At 37.9% G+C, this 16,768-nt stretch overlaps 2 protein-coding genes across 2 annotated transcripts; both read left to right on the plus strand.

The window, feature by feature from the left end:
• The first annotated feature begins 2,166 nt into the window (after nt 1–2,166).
• LOC137293500 (uncharacterized) lies at nt 2,167–2,871 on the plus strand. Its single transcript, XM_067824074.1, has 2 exons — nt 2,167–2,386; nt 2,528–2,871. Exons 1-2 carry the CDS (start codon nt 2,167–2,169, stop codon nt 2,869–2,871), a joined length of 564 nt encoding a protein of 187 aa, XP_067680175.1.
• Nucleotides 2,872–12,725: 9,854 nt separating this feature from the next.
• Nucleotides 12,726–13,550, plus strand: LOC137293790 (uncharacterized). The gene is made up of 2 exons (XM_067824527.1): nt 12,726–12,972; nt 13,159–13,550. Exons 1-2 carry the CDS (start codon nt 12,726–12,728, stop codon nt 13,548–13,550), a joined length of 639 nt encoding a protein of 212 aa, XP_067680628.1.
• The last annotated feature ends 3,218 nt before the right edge of the window (nt 13,551–16,768 follow it).

Genomic DNA, 16,768 nt, shown 5'->3' on the forward strand with positions numbered 1-16,768 from the left:
GAACCTTGGGGAACACCAGCTTCCACTGTTTTGATATCTGAACTGTAACCATTTATTACCACTCTCTGCATTCTGCTATCTAGATAACTTTCGAACCATTCTAAGAGAGTACCCCTTATACCGTAAGCATGAAGTTTATGAATAATGCCCCGGTGCCAAATTCTGTCTGTTTATGTCACAAAATACGGCTCTAATTTCCTTTCCTTGCCTACTGCACCAGCGATAAAGTTATAAAGATTTACTGTAAAATCGCCAGGCATAAAACCAGATTGTAAGCTTGACAGAGTATTTTTATCTCTGAAGAAGTTGAAGACATATTTAAAAACGCATTTTGAAAATGTATGAATAAAACACATGGTACATGGTATACGTCACGTGGTTGCACATTCAATTATTATCTCTTGGTTTAGTCTTGAATAGCCCAAAATATTGTTTTGTCCAATCTATGCATCAACAAATTACATTATATGAAGTGATAAAGGAATTACTCATGGTAAAATAGATACATTCAAATATAACAACGCTTCATTTTTTCAGATAAATAAAAAAGATCTTTTGCTTTTTAACGTTAGTAGTGTAGGGAATGGGGGTCCCATATACTACCACTACCACTACCAGAAGTCAATTTCAACCGTCAAGGTCACTTTTCTAAACTACAATAAATATATTGCGAGCTAGATACCACGATGTTGTGAAACTGTGATCGAATCGTAAATGATCGATCCCTCTTTGTCATTAGTGAATTCAGGGACCGTGAAATCACAAAGGGCTGCCATATATGTAACACAAACATATACAGCATCCTGTGTTATGGCAATTTCCGCTATCAACCAGCAAGTATGTATCAACATATCAACACCCAATAGAGTTTCTATAGCATCTTTGCTTAATTGGACATGCCATGTTGACAGATATGAATACGCTGACGTAATCCGCCAATGCTAATTGCCTGTGATGTCAATTAATTTCTGACTGATCACTGAGAGAGCAAGAGTCATTAATCATCTCATTGGCACGTAAGTTACGTCACATATGTTTGTATTCGTTAACGTGTGTATGTATTGTGTTTATAAAGGTTATTGTTTTAAAAAAAAATAAAAATGCCTGGACTGACAATAATACTAAAAGGCTCTAACACATAATCTGAACTTTCAAAAAATAATACTAGGCAAAATACTGTTAAATTTCCAAATTATCATAATAGGCAAAGTGAAAACAAATAATTTTAACATGATGTATATACAGTAAGTAGATGTATCCTGTCCAGACAAAATCTGACCCAGACAAACCCCCAAAAGACAAAATTTATGTACGTTGTAGACAAAATCCCAACAATGAGAAAAAAAGATATTTTAATTCGAAGTAGATACTTTCATTTTACTCATAAATAAGCATTACTGGCCATAAGCACTAAACAGATGATTCAGCGTTATTTCGTCACATGATGCATCACGCTTGTATATCGTCCTGTACCTTAAATCAACGCTAAAGTGATGGTGAATGTCAGTTTGGAATGTCAACCTTTCCCTCGTTTTGCTAGTAACACATAAAAATTTAACAAGTGCATATAGTTTTAGTTTAACGTTCTTTGGCTACTCACATGCCGCCATTGGATGACATAAAAACATAAACCTAATTATATTCCTACACATAATGTTCTCTCTGACTGGAGACGTGACAACCAAATAAAAAAGACAATGTGTGCTCTGTTTTCCCATGAACTAAAAATCCATGGTTGAAGCTGGCTATTTACTCCGATTACACAGCGGTGAATTGAAAGAATTTCAAAGTGTGAATAATTACGATCATCTCAGCTGAATTGCCAGCCAAAAACAACATCAAAGCTGATTTGTAATCCGCGAGTATTTCACATATATTGTCAAACAAATACCCCGGGGCCGACACCTGGGGTGAGGGGGCGGGTGGGGAAGGCAATGCTTCGTGTCAGTTGTGTTAATCACCAGTCACACAAAGGGCACCACTTTGGGTGATTCTAACTGACGCGACACGGTTGATTAATTCCTTCAGTGATTGGATGAGCACAGTCGATCCAGTTTGTTTTGATTGGACGCTGCCACGTGAGTCTCAAAGACCTGAATGACACGAGGGGTTTAAATAGAAGTGATGTAATCGGCAATGGCATCATTCATTTCCAATGCATTAAACATGATGGACGTATCTTTTCACCTTCTGCAGCCTCTCAGTATCGACACCAACATCACCTACGACCTGGATATGTCAAAGTTCCCAGGTTTGGATGACCCACAACAGATGTACCAACCAGCTCTGTTGATAGCCACTGACTGGAGTGATTACGTCTACCATGACGACCAGTGTGCCACGAATGACGATGACGTTTTTGAGGATGACTTATACTCTCTCATAGGTATGTATTTGTTATGTGAAACAGATGTAAACCCCAAACATTTCATCTATTACACAGTTTCATAAACCTGTGGCTGTATATGTACGAGAAAATCACAATGGAATTATTTGTTTTACTTATGTTTACTTATCTTTGTTTCAGAATCCAGTGCAGTCATGTTCACAGACTTTACAGATTCAAACAAAAGTGACTTCGAAGCTCTCCTTGATGAAGTGATCACAGACACAACGACAGACTGTTGCAATCTTTTGGATTTGTCAGATTTCACGGATTTGGATTTAACATCTTCAACAGACAGTCAGCAATCGGAGTTATCGCCCCTATGTGGAAGGGGTCAAAAGCGACGTCACTCGATTGATAATGAACATTTAAAAACTAAGAAGAAATACAAAATGGCAGAGGTTGAGATGCATTCATCGCTCCTCCCATCACTTGTATCTGTGTGTCCTACTTCCAAAAACTGCATGTTTGGAAGAGATTCATAAACAGTCATACAGTTGCAGGAATGTGTGGATGTGCTATACTAGTAAAAGAGAAAATATACATAAAATTTACATGGTGCAACATATATATGGTGCAAAGGAATATTTTAATCATTCCCATAAACACAGTGCCAAATCTGTTATATTTTTTACACATGGGTTGCTTGTTTTATTGTTATGTGATTAAAATGGATACATTCAATTTTGTTTTCTGTTATACATTGAGTGAACACGTGACCACAATGCACACAAGTTGATTATCATCCCTTGATTCCCTGAATAGACATTACCCAGGAGATCTGTTTGGCATCACAGTGACACATCCTTCTGAATACGTGGCGCCAAGTGAGACCTGACAAAACTCCGGGGCTACGTATATTACCAGAAGGGTTAAAATCTTCTTTCAAACGCCCCATTACTGAATCTAATCAACATTACATGGTACACAATGGCCAAACGAAACATCCACAACTCTGTTTAAGAGACCAAATATAGACAACTTACGATATAATGATACACTTAAATATATCCAAACAGTACACAAATATCAAATAACGAAATTATGTTTTTTTCTGATTTCGTATCGAGGTATCTTAGAGAAGGATTGCTTCATGAATATTGAATGTGCATTCGTTGTGGTATAGAGGGTCATTCAAGCAACTGTGAACAATGAAGTAGAAATGCAATGTGACGCGATTTCATTATCGGGTATAATTGTCACCTTCTCTTTGAAATTGACGGTTACATAAAATCGACGTCGGCGGTCAGTTTTCTGTATACATGTAAACATTCTACTCTGACATCAAAGATGACCCGCAGGTTACATTGCAATTTGCAGCAGCCTATTCTATTGTTTAGTCAACACTGACTGCAGTTGCTGCCAAGTCACCCAAACCACAGCAAACTTCATAAGCATTATACGTTATAGAAAGATTACAACAAGCAGTATATTGAATTCCTTTGTGTTAAATAATCATATCAATGTACCACTTTTGAGACATGTGTTTTAGTCATGCATAGGAAATCTTATGTATAAACTTACTATATGAATGTGTTCATATCCAATATAGGTTTTAAGGTTTTATAATGTATAAAATGTTGTAAACATGGAGGAAGAAAAAAACTCTATTGTATTGTACTATATCACTGAAATATACAACCTGTGGTTGTACAAGTTGTATTTAGTTGCTGTAGTAATGTAAATACATGTATGAATGTCGCAAACGCTGTTGAAGAAAGTTTGAATCTCTTTCCCGAAGTGTCAGATGAACGTGTAATTGCTGCATTGCTGTTCCATCCAATATCACTTTAATGGCGCCTATCACAAGAGTGTATAAAACTACTTTATCTAATCAAATTGTCAAGGCTATACATTGCATATATTTAAACCAACTCCGTTTGAATAGGATATTTGCCACCCAAATCAGGCCTGTTTTACTCTATGGGTGTGAGGTTTGAGGGCTGGATAGTGCAACAAACATACAAACCCTTGATATGTTTGCGTGTAAACTCTCCCTTGACACCAACGTACTCAGCACTGGGTAATATAGCAGATGTCCTATGTAAACTGACCAGCAAAAGAAAGTATACCAAGACTGACCATTTTTCAAATTTTAAAGAAATATTTTTGGAGGTACATTGTACACTGAAACATGTCACCCCAAAGTAGCAATTTGATATTCGCAGTGAAATGCACGTGCACGTCGTGAGTAAACGACGAAGTGGTCAATTGTATAAATAATTATCATGGGCCTCTGTCAGATGTTTCACATGTATAAAGGGTATAAAAGTTAGCATGCGGACAGGCTACACATGCAGTTTGAAAATGATCACCTCAGATATGCTAATTATCAGCAGACGTTGACAGTGGTCGACAGACGTTGCAAGAACCTGCTGCAGCATTGTAGCCAGGCGAGCCAGACACAGTTCAGATCAAGAAGTGGGAGATTTCGAGGATCATCTGAAGACAGACATTCGGGGACGTTAGGCGTGAGAAACCGTTAACGTCATCAGCGGCGAATCCCCTTGATCATAGCCTCACTCGATAAACTGGGGGTAAACGTCTTCGGGCGTCGGGTACAGCGAGCCTGTACGACCCTTCAAAGGACAGGTGTTGACCCACAGACGTCACAGATTACGTTAGGCTGGGCCCGAGTTGTTCGTAGGAAGGGACGATGGGAACGCTCTACAGTGACCAACACGCTCTCCAGACATGTCCACGGTCGGGCACATGTGGGATGAACTAGGCAGATGAGTTAGGAAACGCTGTAACCCACCACAGAACAGACAGCAACCGGCACAAGCCATGCAGATGACCTTGACGAACATCTGATGTCATCGGCTAGAAGGAGGCTGCGTGCCTATGTGCATGGGTCTGGCATACAAGATACTAAAGGGAGGGTTGTGAGCCTTTATTTTATGTAACTCAGTCCTTGCTGTTACTCTGTGTGATTGGAAAACTGTTTTTCAGGAACCCGGTCAGCTTGCGCATGTCTGACGCCAAGTATGTGTGTAGTATGCGTGTTTTTTTGTAATAAACGTCTGTGTTATATTTGTGTGTCTTGGATCTCTGGGTCAGTGACTTCTTGAAAACCTCCTATACTTTTGTTGTGTCGGTCAGTTTATGGTCTTTGCATTTAAACGTTCCATAACATTTTGGAATAGATTTATATACATGTACATGTATATGGCTAATGTAAGCTATCCACATAAGTGTTATAACATGCATTACAAGCAGCTAATAATAGTAAAAATAATCGGTCTATTTGAAGTACAAATTGCTTTGACTTGAATTTTGCTATCTATGAGTAAAGAATCCTTTATTGCGGAAGTTATAACAAGATCTCAATGTTCGTTTGAACAGGAGTGCCACCTTTCTAAACTAGAAATTATACTTTCTTTACAGATACCTTTGGAACGGAGTTATACCTTAAAGGATTAACATTTGCCGAAGTCCAAAACAAAATCAGGCAGATATGTAAATACTCATGTAGACACATTTAACATGCTTTTGTTGATGTCGTTAGAAACTGGACGTATCAATTATCCACACTGTTAACACTGTTACAGAATAACTTGTTGATATTAGATTTCATGTACCATGGCGTAACTGTGTGAACCACGACATGATGAGTGAAATTTAAAATGTATTTATAACAACCCTCAGGATCTGTACTTCAGCCATTGAACGTCTTTCTAACATTTTCATCGCTGCACATCAACGTGTCCCCACATGTTGTATCACCTATTTAAGCACCGCGCTTCATCCTTAATACTTTACTGTGTTACTTTACCTTGACAGGAAGAAAGTAACAGGACAAAAAAAAAGAAACTGAAAAAAGTAACAGATTTTGATAGGAAAAAAGTAACTGGCAAAAAAACAAACATTTTCAGTAGTTTGTTTTTTCTTTATAAACAAAGTACAACAAAGCACATTTTTTACATTCTGGTAAACACATTTTCAGTTGTTTGTTTCTTTTCCTTTATTAACAATGTATAAGAAAGCACATTTACCCTTTTCAGTTACTTTTTTCATGTTATTTTTCCTGTTACGTTTTCTTCCCACATTTGTTTACTGACCCTCATCTCCACCGCATGTCCTGGCAGAAACATAGCTTACCGATGTGTGAAAAAAGTTACCCCGTATATTCGTTTTTCATGGTAGGGTTTTTCGATTATTGTTTGGTTAGATACATGTGAAATAAAATGCTTTTTATGCATTATCTATGTTTAACACTTTAACGAAAGAGAAAAATGCTATGCACCTGATATCGCATTAATATGATACTCAATCGAATACCAAAATACAAGAACGGAAGACTAAAATGAGTTGTCATGGCCTTCTACCCAGCGGCCAATTGTTGTTTACATTGTTTTAAAACAAACACGTAGGCTTTGAAATATTGGCATTAATGTAATCTCGCATAATGTTGTGAATGACGTAATTTTATCTTAAGGTGTTTAGAAACCTGCCTTGTTATGTCTCCGAGCAACATTTATCACACGGTTTGTTCTTTTTGGTCCCTAACTTGCCATCTGTTTGCAACACCATTAGACGGTCTGGGGTATTTGTGTTATCGTAAAGCGGTAACGGATCATTATCTGGGTGTGGCGTTATACAATGCACATCCCAAGGTATTTGTCTCACTCGGCGGTAATTTACATTGATCTTTGATCTTTCATCGAGTGCAGAGAATTGAATAACAGTCTAATTCATTGCACACCATTTTGTAATGCGATGGCAAGAGAGACTGTTTATTTTATCAAGATCAATCAGATATCTAGGTACTTACAGTAAACAAGAACGTCACATGTCATTGAATGATTACTAAATCTATCGATCACTACAGGATACTTGATTACCATCAAATATTCTAGCAACACAAACAACGCTAACGTTCACATTTTAGCTTTGCAATGAGTAACATACTGTTGTCAAAACCAATATATTTTTCGAAATTCGATTGTATTTTTCATTGCGTTACTCATTGTGAATCTGAGATGAATTTTAATATGCATTAATTTAAACTAGATAATTCAATATTCCTTGAAGTATATGTTTTCAATCAATAAATATCTTGATACTAGAACATAGAAGTAGTTTTCCCAATTCGATCCCTCTGCTATTTGACACATTGCTTTCCAGTCCCTGTACTATTTGTCATGGGGCTGTGTTAAGTGTATCGTAAGAACAACAGTCAGAAGAATGTGAGCAATAATACGCTGGATAACAATAACAAGAAGCATAAAACAACCAAGACGAATACACGGCAAATAGGAAACATAATAAGGACACTAATAACATGCTACATTGTATCTGTACTTCTGTTTGTTTCTAGTTAGTGAATGAAAGTCCTCATAACGAATACCAGGTCCATGATGTTAAAATATATATCAGTGATCAGTGTAAACATACTCTTAAAAAAGAAGAAGAAGAAACGCATATGTGAGTTTGAGAATATTAGACTCCTGTAGCTGCGTGAAAAGACAATACAAATGTACTATTTTTTCGAAAAATGTGTGGTTATAAACTGCGCAAAAACATGGTTATTTGTTTACATGCTTTTAAAGACATTCGCCAAACGTCACGTAGAAACCTTTCAAAGCAAAATGCACGTGCAAGTGAACGGGAAGACATGCGCAAAATGGCTAATGCGTTTCTCTTTTGGAAGAGTATATAAGAGGCAAAGGCGTTAATCATAAGACGCCCGTTACGACTATATTAACATGATTTGTGTATCGGAACCGACAACATCCTGTCTTAGCATCTCTATACTGACGTATATTATGCCCGTTGACAACTAGACCAAAAGGAGTATTAAATGGGACAACTTTACATTCACAATCCTTTTCCGTGAGTATTGTCGACGTTCAACAACTTGTAAAGTCTAGCGATCAAGTCAGATGTCCTGCGGTAATGAAAAAGCAAAATACACGAAAATAATTTCTGAAATTCATAAACCGTTCCCATACAAGATTATCAAATGGTATTCTGACCAAGTGATCGGGAATTTGCTGCAAGGTGCGGGCGGGAGTGAAATGCAAACTTGTCATCTCGTGAGGTAACATTATTGTCATTACTCATGATATATTTCGAAGCCATCCTGGTGCAGTGTCGAAACAACGTGTTTTATGAATATAATTCACACAGGATACCCTTTTTGGTTGCAGAATACAAAATTAATGCTAACCGCATTACAAAGAATTCTCACAACCAGGTCATGCCAGCACAATGCTCCATACATCTTGGCTTGTTCACAGCGTTATATATTTCTTTGATTATGAACAAATGCATTTTACAATATATTCTTAATGTTTTTTAAGTAATTAAATTTTCACTCAAATGTAAGCTCAGGAAGAAAATAAAAGATATTTTTACAGTGTTGTTTTCATACAGCGCATTTTGTTACACCAGGGAGACTATATACAGATTATCCCTGGTTACACCTAGACTGTCTCACAGGCCCTGAACCACATTATTTCTCCCAATGCCTGATCCTCCCTGCAACGTTAAAGGCCTAGATGAAGCAATTCTAGATTTCATCATGTTCAGGAATCTCCCTACTCACTACGGTATATTTGATACCATCGAAATTACTTAGTCAGTGGGTGAGTGAGTGAGTTAATATTGAACGTCACATCGGCAATATTGCAGCCATATCGTGACGAGAACGATTAATTATACAAATGAAGTAATAGCACATACATTGTAAAAACCTGGCAACGAGCGACAGAAAAACTAACTACAGTAGAATGTAAAACTAGTAATTAGACCTAAAACAATGTATCTATAAAGGACAATACAATATGAAAATGAGCTATAGGTTGCCAACAACTGAAGGTAGATCACCATAGTAAGAACCATGGGAATTACATATTCGGGGACTAAACTTTAGCACATGTTACACCCAACGTAGTAAAGTTCTCCAGATTATGACGGAATTTGGACATTCGATTAAGAAACACCGTATATCCGATGAGCCGATGTGTCCTTGATTTTAACGGTAAATGTTTAACTGTGCATGATATTTCGTCACCCTAGCACGGCATGATGATACGACAGAAAGCCTTATGCTTTATCCAGATCGGCTGCCAGTTGGCTGGAATATGTTGTTTATTGTTGCATTGCGAGGACTGCAAGAACCAAAGAGTGTGGAATTCAGTCCCGTTCACCTCAATACTTTCTGGGTTTGTCAACAACATGTCCGTGGGATTCAAACTTTGAGACCTACGCCAACAACCATCATGCCTCGCAGCCTCATTAACCAAACTATTCACTCATCTGTCTCATTAACGTGTCTTCCAATCCTGTCAGTTCCACGGTCGTCAAGGACGACTTTATTTTGTCTTCATGTACCAGTGTTGTGATCAGTGGTACATTGTGTGTGTTCAGATAGCATGGGACGTTGGGCACTTTTTAGTTGGGTTTCCCAGTAGACGTGGATGATATCACGCACGCACGCACGCACGCACGCACGCACGCACGCACGCACGCACGCACGCACGCACGCACGCACGCACGCACGCACGCACGCACGCACGCACGCACGCACTATGGCCGTTTTAAAAGACATTTCATTTGTTCGAAAAATGCGTGATTTCAATGGAAAGGAAATATGAACTCGGGGTTTTGACAAAATATAGCTCTTTGTTTAGTAATTTAGTCAGTGTGTACCTTATAACGAAACACTGTATGTATTTCCACATTCATTGATAAACTGATTCAACAATAAATTCACTATTTTACACCTGATGAAACATGAAAATGCAAATTAAAGCACGTTTGTCTTTCCGACATAGCAGCAGTATCGATGACAACATTCAAGCGTTCACAACTGTCATAAATAGTGAGTGATTGAGTAACTTTGGCAATATTTCAGCCATATCGTGACTAAATCAATATATAGATTACCAATAATAAAAGATAGAATATACAATCCTGTCAACGAAGGTCAGTAACTACATCACAGAGTGAGTGAGTGAGTGAGTGAGTGAGTGAGTGAGTGAGTGAGTGAGTGAGTGAGTGAGTGAGTGAGTGAGTGAGTGAGTGAGTGAGTGAGTGAGTGAGTGAGTGAGTGAGTGAGTGAGTGAGTGAGTGAGTGAGTGAGTGAGTGAGTGCGTGCGTGCGTGCGTGCGTGCGTGCGTGCGTGCGTGAGTGCGTGAGTGAGTGAGTGAGTGAGTGAGTGAGTGTGAATATTTAACGTCATATCGGCAATATTTCAGCCATATCGTGACGGGAACACTGAAATTGAATAAGATGTACATGTAAAACTAGTAATTAAATCTAAAACATTTTAGCTATGAGGAACAACACAATAAAAAATAGGCTATAGATCGCCAACAACTGAAGGTAGATCACCATACTTGGGACCATGGCATAAATATAGAAGGGTGAGTGAATTAATATTTAACGTCTCATATTGAAGAATGTAGTGACAAAACCTGCATAGTTTTGAATAATCGTAAAGTATAAAATTCAAGTTCATCAATAAATGTGGAAACATATACCGTGTTTCATTCTAAGGTGCACACTGACACGATAATTACTAGATTAAAGAGCCGAGACCATATTTCCTGTCCATTTCAACCACGTATTTTTAGAAGAAATGAAATGTCTTTTAAAATGACCATAGTGTTATTTTAAGGTGCTGCTTCTCAAAATGAATATTTCACTGTCACATAATCCCATTAATAACAACTGGGCAGCAACAGTACTTTCAGGGAAGGTTAATTACGGGCGGGGAATGACCATCACAATTGCACCAATGATGTCATAAAAGACCTAAACGTGGGCATCATTTACCATCTGTCGTTTCATTCAAAGAAGGACCGCCAATAGCGATGAACACGGAGACAAAAAGCTAATCCTGGGTAGCCCTCCGCCCCTAACCTTGACATTTTGTGTAAATTAGTCATAATTGAATTTCTCGTAAATCCACGGTTGGACTTCTCTGTCCCGACGAACGTCCCCTGGGGTCATATGGTCAGTCAGTTGTGACACGTGATGATAATGTCCAGGTAAGGTGTACATCCTGTTATTAATTCGTTCGGCTCATGAATAGCCTCTTGTACCAGCAGAAATAGAACCCAGGTGAAAGATGGCTCTTGTTATTGTAATTAGGGACGTGGCGACTCGGTGGTCTATAGTTCAAAGTGTGACCGGTGCTATTATGGGAACAATACATTCCTTTTAATCTCTAACTAAGTAACGTAATGATGTTTTCATTGCCTTTACTTCTTCGTTGTAAAACCGAGCTTCTAAAATATTGAACAAAGTCTTGGTGAATTTTCCTTTTGATACGTTTATACATTATGAAAAGATCTAAGAGAAGTGCTACGCTTTTGGTGATTTTGTACATGGATTTCTGACTTGAATGGTGGTTTCCAGATTTTGTACGAGAGACGACACTAAACTTAACCCTAGTTCGCATTTAATCATTATTATCCATCTACTGTCAAATATTGCAACGAACTAAATCGTCGCAAAGTCAACAATTATAGCTTACCATATTTTAATGGATCTTATTAGCTGTTTGTCTTACTGACAAATAGATATACTTTAATATAATACATATGTAATATATTATATTATGGCATTAAGTGTCAGTTAACAAACACACATATATATGAACTCACGCACACTCCACAAAACACACTGATATGTCTCTCAATGGGCCCATGACGTAATTTATGTATCTATCTTTTTGTGTGATAGTTTACGGTATTAACCTTTTAATATATATATACATAATGTGCTATATGTATTTAGTGTCTCACAGGACAATGTTGGCCGGACACTTCTATGAAGTGTGTGACACTGTAATAAAATATTTTTCCCTCTATGATTTATCTTTCTCCCTGTTAAAGCGCATCCAGCCATCAGGTCTAAGGGGCACTACACTAGGGTCTATATAAAGTATATTATTTTTGTGGGGTTAAAGATTACATCAATCTAGCTATGAGATAAAATTATTGACATTATTGAAGACAGTGACAATGTCTGGGATGTTTATTCAAATGCACATGTATAAACAGAGTACATCATAAGATGATTGATGATCCGACAATGGCTCACACCCCAACAGAGCAAATACCTCTGGGGTATTGTTTATGTCCTCCTACTGACAAGCGCAACCCTGGGGCGAGGCGGTACTCCGTGTCAATTCGGTAATCACTTGACACGTTAGCTCTCCTCAAGTTACAATTAACGACGTCGCGTCTCTTGTCATATCAGTCGGCGTCTGATTGGTTGTTTAGGTTTAGCTTCGTGTGATTTTATTGGTCCATGTACGGAGTGACGCTACCTATATAACCTGCATTTACAGAGTAAGGGCATCATTCCCTTCTGTCACTTTATCATGTTGGACGTACCTTCCCACCTGCTTCAGCCTCTGTGTATCAACACTAATATCACCTACGACCTGGATACGACCATGTTTCCAGGTCTTGACGACCCCCAACAGATGTACCAACCAGCTCTGTTGATAGCCACTGACTGGAGCGACTATGTCTACCATGACGACCAGTGTGTCACACATGACGCAGACTGTCCATGCCAAGATGATTCGGACAGTAGTTTAGAGAGTGACTTATATTCTCTTATAGGTATGTATATTGTTTCAGTGAGTGTCAAACCACTCGTCTCCATAATATTGATAAATGTAAATAATAAATGTGGAAAGATGTTGTTTCCTTTATATGATTCTGAAACCATCATGTGTACTCATATTATGTTGGTATAATAACGCAATTAAAACAAATCATTAATGAACTGTACCTTCGTATTTACAGAATCCGCCGATGTCTTCTTCACGAACCAGAATTTATCTGTGGATGACACAACGCTGCTGACTCTCCTCGATGACGTTATAGCAGATTCCGTGATACCGGATGACATCTTTGGATTAGTGGATTATGCTGATACTCTAAGTGATCTTCCAACAAGTGACTTTCCACAAGCAGAAACCTTTGCTCCGAACTCCGGACTAACCTGTGCTGTAGATACAGAAGAAATACAACCTGCTAGAACCTGTGGCAGGGGCCAGAAGAGACGTCACTGTGATGATATTTGTTACCCACATATTGACAAAAGATCAAAAATGGAGTCTTTTACCCAAGTCTTACCCTGCCTTGTGAATTTTTCTCACGGATCAAAGAATGGTGGAATGAACAGAGAGTCATAGACATAACAAAATGATACACAAAAGACATCGATAAGAATCCATTGTGCTATACGTACTATTTCATTATGTTCAGAATCAAAAATGACAAGAATGAGAGAGAAGATGCAGTATTGTGTAACAATTGACCACTGCACCACTTTGTGATAGAAAACGAACATGAGTGAATGTGATTTGAACGAATGAGTCACGAAAGAGTGACATTTTGTGCAATAAGCGAAAGCGATTTGTTGTTTCTTTATAATTTTTATACATACAAAATAAGGAACATGGTGCCATAATGTTGTTGACATATTTATATTTGTTGGTTTGATGCTGTTCTTGTTGTGTTTTAATAAACCCGATTTCTTAAAAACGTGACTGTTGTTTTGGGAAAACACGAGTGGACACTGTACTGTGTACATGCATGTACTTTGATTCATGTCGAGTACAGTGTCGTGTAGCTCGTCTTGAACATAAATGTTAGCATGGATCCACACATATTTACTATTTGATCTGTATGACTAGTGCACTTGCTTCCCATCATTAACTACGCACATTATACACACACAGATCAAGCTGAGATATACGCACTCGGGATGTAACCGCTGGGTAACCTGCAAAAAAATAATGATGAGTCACCCGCTAAACCCCTTTAGGCTCGAACTCGTCTGAATGCCACACCTTTTTCTGCAGGTCATTATTTTAGGAATTAGCTAGAAATAGGACCTATACACTTGGACCAGGACCAACACTTTTTATGGTTCTGGATCCTTAGGGCTTGCAGCTTTTCAGGTTTAGGGCAAACGTATGAAATCTTTAAGCACACCCTTAGTTCCTGTCTCAAGATACGAGGAATACATGCAGTTAATTCTCTGAACGTTCAAGATAATCGTCCATCGTACCTAAAGCCTGTGATTGTGGGTTCGAATGCTGGTTTTACCTGGTGATGTTAAAGGTTTGTCAGTTCGTGTTTCTTCTGAAATACACATTCTTTTTTAAAAGTATACGTCGCACGGAAAACGAATTTAGACATCGCTCAAATAACATAAACGTAACGTATGTCAGAGTGCAATGTCAGTAACACGCGCATATATGTATGTGCATACATGTGTGGTGTTAATATATTTTCTTTTTTATTTCTACCCTACAACGTAAATAATACAATGGTGTGCATATATTCACTCATATGCACACATATACATATACATGTATATATGCATATACATATTATGATAAATACTTTTCTTCTCAACTAAATGGAAGGGTTACTTTTGGCACTCCGCACATGACAAGTACAATCGTATGTATTCAAGTATACATAATTTTGGTCTTCACTGAAATATACGTAAGAGGTAGGAATTGTAATTCATCCATCGTGTATAAAGGCAGAAGCTTTCATCTGTAGACAACGCACATGTGTTTCCGGTTACGGACAGGCATTTTAAGCGCTACCAGATCATGTACATCGAAAATGTAGTATACATAATATATATAAGAGGAGATGTACATGCTTTCCGTTTCCTTTGGTGGGAGAATTATTTTTTTTCCATTTCGCATATACTCTACAACGCATATACGCTAATCACATGCATATATTCACTCGCATACATACATATATTTATACATATATATCCACATACATACCTAAAGGGATTCTTGTAACATTTCCCCCTTGAACTGGAAAGGGATGGGTGGGTTTGCAGAATGGAATTCTTAATACTCCTGCACTCTGCCATAACTAATACAGGTGTATGTATAAAAGTATACATAATTTTGGTCTCCCCTGGAAAGAAGGTTGCAGATGTGTTGTTAATAATGATGATAATTTGAAGATGTATCGTGCACTTTCCGACATAACGCCTATGTCACACACGGTTTTATTTAGTGCTTGATCGAAAGAAGGGTGATTTGACAGAAAGACTTGACGACCTGACCATGGTTACAGAATTAAAGTTCTTCACCAGTCACTATGTTTTGGCATCATGTTGCGATAAACAGCAAAACAGTTGCCTGGAAACACATACAATGTGTGATGCATACACACGCCCCCTCGTTCGGGTGGTCCTTTGATCTGCTGTCTCTCGATCTGGGACCCCCGGGGCTGTACCTACTCTGTAGGTGGGGAACAATGACACTGATAGCGTGTCATCCAAATGTGATGGTCAACCGTAATTAGGTCTTCCAATAGATAAAACTGAACAGATAATCTATTGTTCCAATAACAATAGATACTTTTTTATTTCAAGAATAATTTGCGTTTAGCTTCTCATTTACAGATCAAAGAAACAATGCGGATTGGACCAATGCTGTCAGGCGTGATGTGAGGCCGCCATCAATAAACGGGATGCGGACCTGTTGGATTAATCAACGTACATAAACATCAGAGGAGATGGCAGATTAGGGGGTGGAAGTGCTGACATTATCTTCACGGGTTGTAATACATGACGTAAGAGACAGCCATTGTCATTCAGGGGTAATATATTTTGGGTATCCATTCAAGATGTTTACACATCAGTCCTTCTAGAATGATGTGCTTGTGTGCTTTGATCAAAGGAGCTTAAATATTAAGGCTCTGCTTGCGATGAAGGTCTTTGATGAGTGGAACCTCTTACCAAGACATGGCTGTTTACATATTACTACACTAGCTAGCTGTATAGTTTACAAATATGTTAGTATGAAGAACATGGCTCAATCTGGCTTAAACCTATTTGTGTTTCGAAAAAGCATGGTTCCGATAGCTGGACACGTTATTGAAATAATTTGACAAAAAAAAAAATGATACAAAATAACATTGTTGGATATGTGACTGTATAATAAATATGTTCGTTATTATGTTGATTATGCATAGTAAAGAAATGAGCAGAGAATCAAGTTATATGAAACTTGCCTTACGTTGAATATATATGCATGGTCATAATCACTGGAGGCAGTTATTTTCAGAAATGAGCATTGTGAGCTGGAAGTGTCACCATTTTCTGAGTTATTCTGTGCGCCGTTACAGTAAAATAAGTTTTGATATCGTATCACTGGGTATCAAAATACACAGCTGCTCTTAAATCTTGATAGGCTCACTGTTGTTGAGTGAATACACCATAGTTACATATAACAGATCCGTCTTGTAAAAAATAATCACATCGAGAAATATCAATTTTAAAGTTGCATTACAGGCACGTTTTTTAACACATTGTTAATTATTTGTATGTTGCGGATGTATGTATTAGGTATTTAATAGTTTATAC

The sequence above is a fragment of the Haliotis asinina genome, chromosome 8 (assembly GCF_037392515.1).
Source record: "Haliotis asinina isolate JCU_RB_2024 chromosome 8, JCU_Hal_asi_v2, whole genome shotgun sequence".
NCBI classification, from domain to species: Eukaryota; Metazoa; Mollusca; class Gastropoda; order Lepetellida; family Haliotidae; genus Haliotis; species Haliotis asinina.